Source organism: Doryrhamphus excisus, linkage group LG6, assembly GCF_037039965.1.
Source record: "Doryrhamphus excisus strain RoL-2023G ecotype Guam linkage group LG6, RoL_Dexc_Guam_v1.1, whole genome shotgun sequence".
Lineage (NCBI taxonomy): Eukaryota > Metazoa > Chordata > Actinopteri > Syngnathiformes > Syngnathidae > Doryrhamphus > Doryrhamphus excisus.
This window is the reverse complement of record NC_136362.1, coordinates 12108867-12125105: the sequence shown is the minus strand read 5'-3', so window position 1 is coordinate 12125105 and position 16239 is coordinate 12108867. Positions and strand designations below refer to the sequence as shown.

At 39.9% G+C, this 16239-nt stretch overlaps 1 protein-coding gene across 3 annotated transcripts in view; it reads left to right on the top strand.

Annotated features, from left to right (window-relative positions):
* The window catches only part of LOC131125386 (low-density lipoprotein receptor-related protein 8-like), a 70327-nt gene that overhangs the window by 32581 nt on the left and 21507 nt on the right, over nucleotides 1-16239 (top strand). For all 3 annotated transcript variants that reach the window (XM_078791426.1, XM_078791427.1, XM_058066887.2), the window contains exons 4-7: nucleotides 1966-2091; nucleotides 7782-8168; nucleotides 11424-11546; nucleotides 11653-11775. In XM_078791426.1, coding sequence (XP_078647552.1) covers nucleotides 1966-2091; nucleotides 7782-8168; nucleotides 11424-11546; nucleotides 11653-11775 — 759 coding nt within the window. The remainder of the gene's footprint in view (nucleotides 1-1965; nucleotides 2092-7781; nucleotides 8169-11423; nucleotides 11547-11652; nucleotides 11776-16239) is intronic.

Genomic DNA, 16239 nt, shown 5'->3' with positions numbered 1-16239 from the left:
GTATTTGCCAAGTATACAAACATGTCCCAATATGTTTTTAAATGAAAAAAAAACTAATATTTTGAAGTTCTCCCATAAGTCAGGGATGTCAAATTCAAAACTATTTTAGTTTACGGGCCGAACTGAACATTACCCTTCAACCCACCCCCCAATTTTTTATCTTTTGTATCTTTATGTTTATCCTGGAATTATCCTGGAATTTTTATTTGTGTATTTCTACATATTGAAAGTACTTGAACCTCCTTGTTCTTTTAACTGATGAACAAAACACACTCAGTTCCGCAGGCCAGCTGAAGTCGCAGTGCTGGTCGGATTTGATACATGTGCCATAAGGCATTTCATCTGAGCTACGCATTCAGTGGGGTGCTGCAATGACGTCAGCTGCTCTCTGGGCTTTGATGGCCCTGTGATGGACAAAATAGCATTGCAGCACCAGCCGCCATTTTCTATGCTTCTCCAACGAAATGCTTTTCTCAAATTAGAAAATTATTATTAGCATTATTAATTTTTTTTCATATTAAATTCACATTGGTGCATGTTTCTAAATTTCTGAGGTTTAATGTTTGAGTGTTAAGTTGCTGTGTGATGAGTTTAATGTTGTTTATAAGATGGAACCTTGAGTCATATTATATTGAGTAATGATACCGTCTTCCCTTTCTACATTGCAGTGGTTGTTAAAAAATAATTAATTAATAAAGGATCTCTGTTTCATGGTTTTTAGCACTTGCTGGTTTTGGTGCTTCTTTTAATAAGACAATTTTGTCAGACAAAACTGCTTTTTTGGCAGTTCAGCACATTTAAAGAACAGCTTCTTTCCAAGCTGCCGTTTGTCCACATCGAAATATTGAATGTGTAGTAAATTATACCCATTTCTCTCTATAATTTTTCAGCTTTATCAGCTGTAACATGGAATTAAGTCGTTTTCTCTCCTGGTAGGAAACAGTGATGCAGAGCTTTCTAGAAGCAACCCCGTGTCACTGCAGTAACCGCAGTTTTTTGTTTTTTATGGGGTCGAGGCCTGGCTGTGTCAGCCTTTTTTCACCACTTGCTCTCCCCAGGCACCAGCTGCTTCTTTGGCCGGCCATGCCCATCCGACTTCTGTCACCTCTAAGGCCCAAAGACACGTACGCAAAAGCAGTACAGGAATAAAGAAAGTGTGCCGCTCATAATGGGCATTGTCCCACTGTCTTATTCCCACAAAATGAAGCCATTATCTGTATTATCTTTATGTTTATTTTGTATTTTTGTAATCGATTTTGAACATTATTTATTGGCTTTGTTAACACTGTTTTTGATAACAAATGTCAGCTTTTGTAAAAACACATTGCACTTTCTGCCTAGTTCCTTAATAATAACAGTGAATTAAAATAGAAGTTAATGCTGCCGTATAAATGGATAATGACATCAGGATCACTTGTATAATAAAGTCAATCCAGTTTAGCCATTAAATGCTTATGGACTCCTACTCTAACTTCATAAATTCATTATGAAGCTTGGTCGACATGCTAGGAATAATCCCTCTGTGACCCATGAAGAGTCTGAACACACACCTTGGTAAACTGAGTGGCTGTGGGGAAGGGGGCTGCCTGCTGAGATTTAAAAATGTAATGTGAAATAATCAGAACCTTTTGATATCACTGTGCTGAAGGTTCCACAGTAGATGTATAATTAACAACACGCTTCATAATAACAGTCTGTAATCTGGATCATTCCCACCCGCTGCCGAAGAGAACAGATTGGCAGGGAAATGAGGAGGGGGCTGAGTTGTCCTTTTGATTTACCGCCAACTGTGTACTTCCTTCTCAAAAATACTTATTTAGCATCATTATACTACAGAGTTGGAGTTTTAACTGCATCATGAGGGTGAGCCTTGCTGTGTGTGGTGTTTTCTATATTGTTTTGGTATTTATGCTACAAAAAAAACACAGCGGTAATCTTTCTTTTGCTTTCATCGCTCACCCACAGGCAAACAGACTTGCCCACCAGAGAAATTTGACTGTGGGGGATCCAATAAGTGTGTCTCATTGTCATGGAGGTGTGACGGGGAGAGGGATTGCGAGAACGGGGCGGATGAGGAAGACTGTGCATCTGGTGAGTTTGACACTTTTGCTTACTTTTTTGTGTAATGTAATTACAATTACTTCCTGTTCCAACGTGACAATTTCTGATTTATAAAGGCCCACTTATTACCCAGAGGACACACATGAAATATGTCTCTCTAATTGGAAGGATTTAATGTGAATTTAGTTCCAAACGGGTTACACTCAACAACAAAGTCCCCCTTTGATGCAGGGCCTTTTTCCAAGTGTTCTTGTTGAGGTTTAAGGGCTTCTGTCATCACACTTCAAACCAGAAGTCTTCTGCAGCGGGCATCAGAGCCATTATACCTGACGTCACTACCGCACCAGCCAATAAAACCATTTTGTCATCAGCTTGCCCCGCCCCTCACCCTCCTGCAGGGAGCATTGTTGGCCTACTTCTGAGGCACCGTGAAGAATCAGTCTCTCCCCCGTGCCACTTCACGTCAAGTGGAATAGATTGAGGCTGTCGGGGGTGTGGTGTTTAGACTTTGAAGATCCTACAAAATGGCATGTGGCAGGAAAATACACATAGGGAATAAAATAATACAACATGATGCGGGTATTTGCTTTCTAAAGTAAGTTTATGTTTGTGTGGGTGTCCGCGCAATGCCTGCTTTGAGCGGGTATACAATACATTAACTGACCTCAAGGGAAAACATAAATTAAAGTATTTCTCAAACCTTAATACTAGACAGAAACACTTTTAATTTAACCACAGATCTGCCAACATATATGCATTTATCCTACTTTATATGAATACATTTTGCTGCTTTCCAGGTACGCATTTTGTTGCAGTTTGCGGGTTTTATACTCCTGCTTCAAGGCACCAGCATATGCTACACAGGCTGACTCCCCCCACTCAAACCCTCCAAAAATATCCTAACCTTTCACTGGTGAAGCAGACCGTAAAGGCCGTGATTGGTTGGCTTGTGATAGTGGTTCTAGATTGGTTTGGCTGTGGGACCCACCATCCCTCTTAATGATGAGATGACCCACAACTTGTGGATATTTTTTAACCCAAACGTCTCAGATATCTTTTATTTAAAGGGACAAAACAGCAGTGACAAGGTGCCTCTCTTTATGGCACACTCCTCTCCAGCAGATATCTGCAGCTGTGTGTTGGGGGTATGGCACATCCCCGCTCCTTTAACTCAAGTGAAGCAAATAACACGGACAAGACTGCAAGGTTCATACATTTTTTTTTGCCCAGGTCAAGACCTGGGACCACTGAAAACAACACCACCACCCACTTTTGGGTCACAAGCCACCAGTTGAGAATCATTTTCTTGTAGTACATTTCCCGTGTATATACATAAACAGGTTTTCTATGCTTTAACTACAAAAATATTCAATTTATTAATATAGTAAAAGTGCAAATTTTGGAAAAGGGCCTTTTATTATGGCCAGCCAAAGGCACACTGTACTTGTACAGCAATCATAGAGTCTAATCAGCATCGTCATATGATACATTGAGTCATTCAGGCGTTTATGTTTAGAGACCTGTGTCCACTGAAAACAGCACCGCCACCCACTTTTGGGTCACAAGCCACCAGTTGGGACTCATTTGCTTGTAGTACATTTCTCGTGTATATACATAAACAGGTTTTCAATGCTTTAACTACAAAAATATTCAATGTATTAATATAGCAAAATTGCAAATTTTGGAAAAAGGACTTTTATTGTGGCCAGCCAAAGGCACACTGTACTTGTACAGTAATCATAGAGTCTAATCAGCATCGTCATATGATACATTGAGTCATTCAGGCGTTTATGTTTAGAGACCTGTGTCCACTGACAACAGCACCGCCACCCACTTTTGGGTCACAAGCCCCCAGTTGAGAATCATTTGCTTGTAGTACATTTCTCGTGTATATACATAAACAGGTTTTCAATGCTTTAACTACAAAAATATTCAATTTATTAATATAGCAAAATTGCAAATTTTGGAAAAGGGCCTTTTATTGTGGTCAGCCAAAGGCACACTGTACTTGTACAGTAATCATAGAGTCTAATCAGCATCGTCATATGATACATTGAGTCATTCAGGCGTTTATGTTTAGAGACCTGTGTCCACTGAAAACAGCACCGCCACCCACTTTTGGGTCACAAGCCACCAGTTGAGAATCATTTGCTCGTAGTACATTTCTCGTGTATATACATAAACAGGTTTTCTATGCTTTAAGTACAAAAATATTCATTTTATTAATATAGCAACATTGCAAATTTTGGAAAAGGGCCTTTTATTGTGGCCAGCCAAAGGCACACTGTACTTGTACAGTAATCATAGAGTCTAATCAGCATCGTCATATGATACATTGAGTCATTCAGGCGTTTATGTTTAGAGACCTGTGTCCACTGAAAACAGCACCGCCACCCACTTTTGGGTCACAAGCCACCAGTTGAGAATCATTTGCTTGTAGTACATTTCTCGTGTATATACATAAACAGGTTTTCAATGCTTTAACTACAAAAATATTCAATTTATTAATATAGCAAAATTGCAAATTTTGGAAAAGGGCCTTTTATTGTGGCCAGCCAAAGGCACACTGTACTTGTACAGTAATCATAGAGTTTAATCAGCATCGTCATATGATACATTGAGTCATTCAGGCGTTTATGTTTAGAGACCTGTGTCCACTGAAAACAGCACCGCCACCCACTTTTGGGTCACAAGCCACCAGTTGAGAATCATTTGCTCGTAGTACATTTCTCGTGTATATACATAAACAGGTTTTCAATGCTTTAACTACAAAAATATTCAATTTATTAATACAGCAAAATTGCAAATTTTGGAAAAGGGCCTTTTATTGTGGCCAGCCAAAGGCACACTGTACTTGTACAGTAATCATAGAGTCTAATCAGCATCATCATATGATACATTGAGTCATTCAGGCGTTTATGTTTAGAGACCTGTGTCCACTGAAAACAGCACCGCCACCCACTTTTGGGTCACAAGCCACCAGTTGAGAATCATTTGCTTGTAGTACATTTCTCGTGTATATACATAAACAGGTTTTCAATGCTTTAACTACAAAAATATTCAATTTATTAATATAGTAAAATTGCAAATTTTGGAAAAGGGCCTTTTATTGTGGCCAGCCAAAGGCACACTGTACTTGTACAGTAATCATAGAGTTTAATCAGCATCGTCATATGATACATTGAGTCATTCAGGCGTTTATGTTTAGAGACCTGTGTCCACTGAAAACAGCACCGCCACCCACTTTTGGGTCACAAGCCACCAGTTGGGAATCATTTGCACAAGTGGGACTGAGGGCCACACATCTAAACTGTATTTGCTCTCATTTGTCCCATTCATTAATGCCGCTAGTAATGATTTACGTTGGCATGATCATCCAGCCTAATGAAAAAGTACGACTTTTGAATCCAAATCCACTAATTTGCTCCCATCAATTTACATGAAAACTCACTCAAGTTAAGTTGATGCCTTGATGCCTTTCTTATGCATGCTTGGCCTTAATCCTTCTCACAGCCAGCAAAATATTATTATTTTTTTGGCTTGTGTTTACCCAAGGGCCTTGTGCATACAGAGGTTACACTCCTAAACAGAACCAGCCCCAGCACTCTTCACTGTTAGAAGAAATTTATGGAGCCCAAAGTCAGATGTAGATTTAAAAGATTAACTTGCACAGAGGCATTCTGCTAATTGAGTCATCCACATGCTGAATTATGTATTCTGTAAAATTGAGCCTCTCGCCGGAGGAGGTTTTCTCGGATCAACATTGCTTTAGTTAGCAGCTCTGCAAGAGACTCCAGAATAATGTTAAAGGTTATCCGTAGCTCTAAATCTAATGGAAACACTTACGAGTTAGCTTGTATAAGCTGCACTAGTCCACATCATAAAATGGCATCTTGTGGCGTGGATGAGCCAATTATTTGACAGGAGCCGATCATAAGCGATGAAAAAAAACTCATGACGAGCTTGTCAACCCATTGAAAATTACAGGAGGTCGTTACTCAGCATGACAGTCTCATTCATGGTGTCATCTTACAAATAACACTAAACTCATCACTCAGCAATGTAACACTCAAACCTGAGAAATATGTACCAATATGCGTTCAAAATGGAAAAAAGTTTTTTCCCCGTAATACATTACGCCTGAGGAGGACAAGCAGCATAGAAAATGCTTCCTCTACCCACCAAAAGGGAGCAAGATCCCATAGCCCAGAGGGAGGCTCAGGGAGGCTGACGTCATTGCAGCACCCCAAACAACAGGCTTGGCTCGTCTGGGTACTGAACTTGAGGTGTCTTACACCCAGAACAATAATCACACCCCTAAACCAACAAGTCACAGAGAAGTTGTGCAAGGTTGTGTCACTTTATCAGGTTTTCCTTGCAAAGGTGAGTGGGCAGCACAGTAAAGGTCATTTACTGAGTTATTTCCCAGGAGAGGTTCTGTGATGGGATTGAACTGGCAAGCGCTGTCTACATCTGCCACGGTGGAATAATATGTTCCTCAAGGCTGCAGACACTGAGTAGCTAATCTGTGATAATATCACATGCAGTATATTTTAAAAAATACATAGATGGTATTTTCTAGCCAATGGTTGTTTGTCTATATGTGTCATGTGATGGGTGTACCTCGCTCCTAAAGTCAGCTGGGATTGGCTTGTAAAATAGCAGCCTCCAATCTTAAATTGAAAACAAAGTGTGAAGACACAGTAAATTTTGATGAAATACTACAGTAACGGTCACTGAGTACTCCAGCGAGCTATAACAGGTCACTAAAGAGCTCGGCGTTGAGACACTGTTGTCATCCAAAGTGTAGATAGCTATTTATAGGTAGTGTTCATTCAAGCTGCCAAAGTGTGTGTGCACTTTGCAGTGGCCTGGCTTGTATTGGGTCATGGCTGTGGTTCCACAGTGGACACTTCAAATTTGCACACACGCACATTAGCATCTTTTTTTTTTTTTTTTATTCCATAATTCATTTTAGCACACCTTTTTTTTTTTTTATAAAATACTGTTAAAAAGGCAAATAATCCAATATCAGTGTGTTGGGATTTCAGGCATATGATCATTTTATAATTTTTGCCATCATGCTAAGTGTTAGAATTACTCCTATGTGTGACCTAATTATAGATTATGACCTATGACCTAATTATATGTGGAAATGGGTATACCCATTTCCAACATACTATAATTAGGTCTTACGAAAAGAAAATTACTTTCAATATATTGTATTATATTATAATATATTATTTTTCCATTATATTTTCCAATACATTTTATATTATAAATACAGGGAATAATATATTTTTGTACATATATTATACAATATATTATATATTCAATATATTGCAGAATATACAAATGATTGCCGCTTTCAATATATTGAAATATATTAAATTCAAATATATAATATGAGTTTATATATCCCAAATTATATGCAATTTTATATGTAAAAATAGTCTTTTTTTGTCTTGATCGCAAGATATTTTTTATATGTATCAATATATGCACATATATGATCTATGCATATATTGCAATATATTGGAAAATATAAACATAAGATCCCATACATGGAAATATATTTCCTAATTCATTGCATTATATTTGCCAATATACTGCAATATATTTTTTTTCCATAAGGGATACACACACAAGTCAATCCCAGTATTGATTCCCTTACCTTGCTTGCTGTACAAAAGATTTTTTTCTCTCTGTTTTTCCTCCAGATGCCAAAGCCTGCCCGACTGGCGAGTTTATGTGCGCAAACCGCAAATGTTTGGCCGCCGTCTACGTGTGCGATGGTGACGACGACTGCGGAGACGGCAGCGATGAGCTCAAGTGTACTTCACCTCTGACCTGCGGGCCCAACCACCTGCGTTGTAACACCTCCGAGTGTGTGCCACTCATGTGGAGTTGCGACGGAGACCCCGACTGTGCAGATAGTTCCGACGAGGGGCCGGAACGCTGTGGTGTGGATGGCGTCCATCTGGCTAACCGTAGGGCCAACTGCACTGCGGAGGAGTTCCGCTGTGCCAACGGGGAGTGTGTAAGACTGAGCTGGAAGTGTGACGGCGATCCCGACTGCAAGGACAAGTCCGATGAGTCTGATTGCCGTGAGTTTGACTCTTATGCTGTTTCCTAGTTAGCTCTCTCGTCTATGATCTGTTGCGTCGAGGGCTGAAGTCAGCTGGGATAGGCTCCAACTTATGCGTAACCTGAATGATGACAATGATGGCACATAGTGAAAAATTAAAGGATATTTGTTTTTTTTAATTTTCCAAATAGTTCAATTTTAAATAACTTTCAAAAAAATTCCTCGCAATATTACAACTTTTTTCCCCAACCTAAATTAAAAAAAAATTACAACTTATGAAAAAAATATATTTTTAATTATACTGTATTACAACTTAAAAATATATATTTTGTCTTTAGTATTTCAACTGTATGCTACTAAAATGACATTAATTTCCCCCATATATTACAAATTGCTTATTTTTTTTTTAGAATATAATTCTCTGGTATATTTGGTATTTTTTTTATTTTTGCTGCTTTTCCAACTATTTCAACTGTGTTTTTGTTAAATTTCTGTTTTTTTATATATATGATTCCCATAATATTTGGACTTTATTTTTGCACTGTATTCCACAACCAAATTTTTATTTTATAATTATTTAGAATCATTTTGTTTGTTTTTCAAAATATTATGACTTATAAAAAATACTGTCTTATTTCTTTAATATTTGAACTTTATGCTCCTAAAATTGTTATTTTTCTGCATAATATTACGACATTATTCTTGTAAAGATACAACTATTTCTTATTAGATTACACTTTTTTCCCTAATATATATATATATATTTTGGTGTGTTTGTTTTACTTTTTAAAATGTCCCGTGGCCAATAAAAAATACAGCCACGGGCCACAAATGGCCCCCGAGCTGCACTTTGGACACCCCAGGTAGATGAATAGATGGATCTGTTTATGCTGTCTGCTGTCAAACCCAAGATTAGATCCACGGTCTTCTTAGGTGGCCTTTCTTATGGACAACATTAATTTATCCATTCAAATCATTGAGTAATACAGGTCATGTGTTGTCATGGTTTCACAATGGTGTCCTTGAACATGTGAAAGGATCCGCTCCAAAGAAACAGACATTTTAGTGGATGGTTTCTCGCATGCGGTACTCACCGTGAAGGTCAGTTTTATTTCCCATTTGCGTCCCTGGAAGCCATTGACTGGAGAGCAAGAAAGCACGCCAACAAACTCTTAACCCCCCTCTTTTTGTCTGAGGTGTTATTTTGTCATTTAGCACATTCTCCCTCTGCAGGCAAGCTGTCTAATATAGAACGTGTCTGTGTAAATAACCATAGTGTGAAGATGAGGGCTTTGAGATAAAGCTGTGTGTTTTTTTTTTTAATAGCTGTCCAGGGCTTGGAGGGGGGAGCCCTGAAGCTCTCGTTTCATAAGGAAGAGTGTGAAGCTGAGATAGATGCCATTAGGACGATGAGCTGCACACACATCAAGTCACTGCTTCCATTCTGGTGTCATTTGATGGGCATTTAAACAAGATGGATGGAGAGGAACAGACCGGGACACTTGTCTTTTTCTGCATTCACTAACTCTTGTGAGGTTTAGATTTCCTATTAAGACGTCACATTTACTGCCTGCCTCCTTGCTATCTGAAGATAACTTAACCCACGTTGATTCATTATTGCGTTTACAACAAGGCGGCTTTCAGAGAAAGCTCTGTCCAACTCGCATTGTGACACAGGTTGTTACATTTTAGTGTGATCCGCGAAGAGAAATTAGTCAGAAATGTTTTGTGTGGTGACAACCATGCATTAAATCAGGGGTGTCCAGACTTTTTACCACAAGGGCCACATAGTGAGAAATGAAGGGACGCAAGGGCCACTTTGATGCTTTGTAAATCAACATACAGTAAAGTCTCGTTATATCGATATCGGTTAAAACGAATTACTACTTATTACGATACTATTTTCATTTCCTGGCAAATTTCTAGTCTTTTATGATATAATTAGCTCCGTTAGTACGATACATGGTTATTATGATAATCCGGTTACTAGGATGCCCTTTTCATCTCCCGCCAGCCAATTTGGTCTGATTATATCGATACAAAAGCAGCTTAAATCAATCTTTGCTTAAGGATTTCAATACCAAAACAGAACACGGCGAATGGCTGCTTCCAGTCAACTTTATTTTTCACACTTCCACCACCAGAGTGCAGCACACCCAGCGGAAAACACCCGTCCCTCGTGCCTACCCCTCCGGGTGGCAACACCTTCCCTATCGATAGTTCCGGGGTGAATTATGATCCGGGGTGAATTATGTCCCGGTAACCGGTAATCACTACAGCGTAAGTTTATTTTTATTTACTGTAGTACAAAATTTATTGTAGTACAAAAGCATGCTAGATACGCAATCCATGAACTCAAGGAGAAAATTACATGCCATATCAAAGATCCGCCCACTTTTAATGCAGTTCGGCGCAGGATCGGATATATGGATAGTCCGGTTATATCTGTATTTTTTCCGACTCCCGAGAATATCGATATAACGAGACTTTACTGTATGTAGATATGTTACGCGCTAACGATGGATCTGCGCGATCGATCGAGATGGATCCATCGTTAGCGCACAAATCGATCGATTTCTGTGCTCACGATTGATGGTATATTACTGCGCCCGGGATGGATGTGTGTAGTTTGTTTAGATGCCAACAGATGGCAGTGCTGAGCATTGTTACTTACAAGAATCAACAAGAAGTCAATGCATGCAAATGTCAAATTTTTGATTAAATTGTCAAGCAGTTTACTTTGTTACCGTTCTCGGCGGGGGGAGTGTGAACCCGAACCCCGAACCCGAACCCTAACCCTGTTGTATGCAATTAGATCAACGATTGTCATTATATCATCAGCGCAGTGTCAAAGCATCGGTTTCCAGCGCAAGGCAGTTATATCCATCGTGAGCGCAGAAATTGATCGATTTGTGCGCTAACGATGGATCCATCTCGGGCGCAGCGCTATCAATCGACCGCGCAGATCCATCGTTGGAGCGTAATATCGATATGCTAACTCCAAAAATTAAGGTTATTGATTACTTGTTTTTTGATTTCTATATGTAAATATCCTTTGATTTCAGCCTCACAAATGTGAATATTTATTAATTTCCGTAGTCATACCTGAAAGCAGACCTATTATCTTTGTTTTTTAGCCAAAACAAGATAGCACGTAGCAGCTTTGACTTTGGAAATCAGCGATGGGCATTTTTGCTTGATATGCGCTGATGCAACAAAAGACCTTGTTCCTCTTGAAAGGATGAAAGACGATTAAAAGTGTCTTCTCACACAGCCTTGCTGACGTGCCGTCCCGATGAGTTCCAGTGTGGCGACGGTTCTTGCATCCACGGCACCAAGCAGTGTAATAAGGTCAACGACTGTCCCGACCATAGCGATGAATCAGGCTGCGTCAACGGTGGGTTCGGTTTTTCAATTTCTAGACTTATTTCCTCTCATTTATATGCTTTGGTCACTCTCTTTAAAGCACAGATTCTAGGTTAATGTTTGCTTAAATCTTGCAGCCACCAAATGTGAGGGGCCCCTGAAGTTCCAGTGTAAGAACGGGGAGTGTATCGATAGTTCCAAAGTGTGTGATTCCGTTAAGGACTGCAAGGACCGATCAGACGAGCCCAAGAAAGAGTGTGGTAAGAAGAACCTCTCAATGCAGTGTTGGTACTTTTTGCTTTCCATTGTTTACAAAACTAGCGGTCAAGTGGTTAGCGCGCAGCTAGAAGACCAGGAGACCAGAGTTCAATTCCACCCTCGGCAATCTCTGTGTGGAGTTTGCATGTTCTCCCCGTGCATGGGTGGGTTTTCTCCGGGTACTCCGGTTTCCTCCCACATTCCAAAAACATGCTAGGTTAATTGGTGACTCCAAATTATCCATAGGTATGAATGTGAGTGTGAATGGTTGTTTGTCTATATGTGCCCTGTGATTGGCTGGTGACCAGTTCAGGGTGTACCCCGCCTCTTGCCCAAAGACAGCTGGGATAGGCTCCAGCACCCCCCGCGACACTCGTGAAGAAAAGCGGTAGAAAATTAATGAATGAATGAATGTTTACAAAACATAAAAATACAAGTTGTAATAGCTTTCAAGTGGTCTGCACGGTGGAGGGTGGTTGGCGTGCAGGCCACACAACTAAGACACTCGAGTTCAATTCCACTCTTGGCCATCTCTGTGAGGAGTTTGCATGGTCTCCCCGTGCATGTTTGGGTTTTCACCGGTTTCCTCCCATATTCCAAAAACATGCTAGGTTAATTGGCGACTCCAAATTGTCCATAGGTATGAATGTGAGTGTGAATGGTTGTTTGTGTATATGTGCCCTGTGATTGGCTGGCAACCAGTCCAGGGTGTACCCCGCCAGGCTCCAGCACCCCCCGCGACCCTAGTGAGTATAATGAATGAATGAATGATTGGTAGCGACAACACACACACTGCTGATACAGCAAGTTCTAAAATGCACTGCGGTAGCTCGTGCATTTCCGCATATACGTAGCTCTCCTCCTTGTACTTTGGCAGTAACACAAATCAGTGGTGGAGAAAGAATGCAGATTTGGATGGCTAAAATGTCAGAAACACAGGCTAGTGGCATTAAGCATAGGTCACAACCAGGCGTCCAATATTTGGCCGGTGTTGCCCTTTTTTTAACACATGGAGGATGTAAAACCTACACACAGGACAAGCGTGTGCGAAAATAAACATTCCCATTCCATTTCCATTATTGGTGGACAACATGAAAGCTCTCCAAGCACAATACGGAAGAAAGGATCAGGATGGCTCAAAAGAATGATACCTCCAAAGCTACTGCCTGTGTGTATTCACACAGTTTGTAGATTATGGAACTATTTGTTAATGTGTGTCGGCAGTGCCTCCCTCTCAAGCCCTGTACAGTAAAAAAACAAAAAAAAAAACATTTACTCAAGTAAATAAATTCAAACATCATGGTGCTTGTCTTTGCCTCTACTAACTGCACCTCCAGTACATCCCTCCTGGTACCTCAAAGACTTCAGACGCACACTCCAATTAGAGGAAGCCTGGCTGATCACAACAAGAGCCTGCTTGTTCTCATTACTTTCAAACAAGAGAGAAACGTCTTATGTTGTGTGATAATCTCCCTGTTCTACATTCTGCTCACTGTCTCTATACGGACTTCATCTCTTCATCGAGAAGAGTCAGTGAACAAAGGCAGCAGGAGAAAAATGTCTTTCTGGATACTTTTTCCTGTTTTTCTATAAATAAATTTTAAAAATCATCAGAAAAAGTCGAGTTAGCAATTTTTGAGCTTTGAAGGAGTAGGCAGCACACTGCCAGTGTGGACAAACGGCTCGCTTCGTCCCTTCCAAACCTTCCAGCTAGATCGACTTTGATGTTATTCTCCGATTTCGGATCAACATTTACAATAAAAATGACCTTTGTAATTATTTGCTGAGAAAATTCCGCATGACTTATCAATTGTTTACTCATTTTCACTTTATTCAATGCATCTTTAAATATAAAATGTAGATTTAGTCACTTCAAATGAATAATAATGTAAGATGATTGATATCAGAGTCACAGTTTAGCTTTGTTTTTGGAATATGGGAGGAAGCCGGAGACCCGGAGAAAACCCACGAACGCACGGGGAGAACATGCAAACTCCACACAGACATGGCTGAGGGTGGAATTGAACCCGGGTCTCCTAGCTGTGAGGTCTGCGTGCTAACCACTCGACCGCCGTGTAGCCTTGTACGATCATATATTGATCATATATTACCTCACCAAAAAGTGGACTGTAGAAGCAAGCGCTGCTTCTACACACAACACACACAGGGCGCCACCATCTTGGACTGACATCACGTCATTATGGTGTATGTATGGATCTGTTATCATGTCTACTATTGGGTAATAATAAGTTCAAAGGTGACTATAGGGGTGTTATTTTATGCCTACAAGGATCTAATAATGGTAAAAAAAAATTTTGAAGGTCATAAACAGAAAATTTTGTGGTAATTCTGGAACCAATTAACAGCGATGAACGAGGGACGACTGTGCTCACAAAAGGAGCGATTGTTTTAATTAAGTGAAACAAATATCTTCACGACAGAATGAGCGTGCTGTGGGTTTGACTTTGTGGTTATTAATTTCCATTGATTGCAATGTGAATGAGCACATTGCAATGAGCAATCACTGCCGTCATTCTACGACTCGGCTACGTCGTACAAATGCATGTGTATGTGAAAGTCATCGTGTCGTGTCCTCCATCACTTCCAATTGTGCCAAAGGAGTGGAAGTGTGCCGGATTTGAGCACGGATCAGAGCACCCACACTCTCCAAATGTGCTGGGCTTTAGATGTGAAGTGCATCCAAGCGTATTAGCGTTGGCCTAATGTAAGTACGCTGTAAGGGTATTCACGTATGTAATTGTCTGACTCCAAATTGTCCATAAGTATGAATATTTGTCTCTATATGCCCTGCGATTGGCTAGCGACCAGTCCAGGGTGTAACCCCCCTGCCACAGCATGGATTTCAATTGAACAGAGTTCTTATAAAATGCACTTCCGCCACATTGTGGCCACTAAATTACATATGTACTAAACCGGTCACGAGGTGTCAATAATATTACATTGATGAGACAATAGCCACTGCAGGAAGTACATTACAACAAAAGGATGTTAACAAGGAACTCTCCCAATGAGAGTCTTTTTCTCTGTTACTATGTCTAGCATATTGGGTAATACTAGTGTAAAGGTGACTATAGTGTTGTTATTTTGTGTCTATTCTATGGTAATGGTAATAGTAATGGTTTTATTTCATTTGAACATGCATCAGATTACAATTAAATGCATCACATAATCAGTTCACAGTTCCACATGTCCAAAAGGAGTAGGAAGAAGCAAAGCTTATTAAATCCTACCCCTCCATCTGGTACTTTTACAATCAGTAACTGTTACATTTGTTCACTTCCTGCTTTCTGATATAATTTTTATTTATTTTTTTATTTTTAAAATGTATTTATTTTTTGACATAAGTATGAGGTGATTTGACCATATAATGACATAATGGGTACCGTAATAACCGTCAACATAATGATATATATATAATAACACATCATGACTGGTTCAAGACTCCATAGTGTGAATAGTTTGAGTCCACTTACTAGTTCTGGATTCTATTGAAGTTTATAAGTAATTTTTATATGCCCTAACTACAACAATATTCCATTTCTAAACAAGGAATGCGACCTCACAGAATTTAATTTATCAAAGTCGCATCTGTAAGCAATTAACCGTGATTACTTTATTATGATTTGCTGTATAAATGTCCCTCTTCAATGCATTCTGTGTGATACAGACGGCTAAATAAATGCCACATCTACCGTTACATCCACAATGCACCAACGTTGCAGTTTTTCTCTGTGAAAGAGGCTAATGCTTTTGCTCATTACTCTTTTACTCTTGAGGCTGAAAGCTCAATTAGAAATGATTCCTTACCAGAAAATCATGTTAAGGAAGGAATGCTGACCTCTGTCAGGGAAGCTAATTAGAAATTACAAAAAAAAAAAAAATTCAGTGACCTTGCATCTCCCTCCCTCTGTCCTTCAACTTTGTTTTGTTCTGTGATCAGTAAAAACGTGCACACACACACACCTCACTCCTTTCTGTGCTCTCTCAACCGTTTCTTTTCAAGATGTTCCTCCAACTGCCACACACAACACAAACTCACAAGGCTCATAACAGCTCAGCGAAAGAAACCAACACAAACGTGTGCCTGCATTTACAACATTTGACGTACATCAGAAAAAAAAATTATTCAATGCAATTCCATCCACGCTCCGGCACGCAGTTTTATGTATTTGCCATCTCATTAGAAATAATGGCCTGTACAGTGCAGAGCCACTACTCTGCATGCTCGTCCATTGTTAGCGTTGCACTCTCACTTCATGCTTTCATTGCACGCATCTCTTATAAATGGCCGCGACATAATGGGTTGTCATGGTGAAAAAGAGCTGAAAGTGTAGGTGTAGGGAAGGCAGAGGATGTTGGCCCACAGGGAAAGAAAAGTGACCTCTAAATCACTACTGCACTTGATGGAGTTGGAAGGAAAATACACTTGCTATTCCTCCTGTATG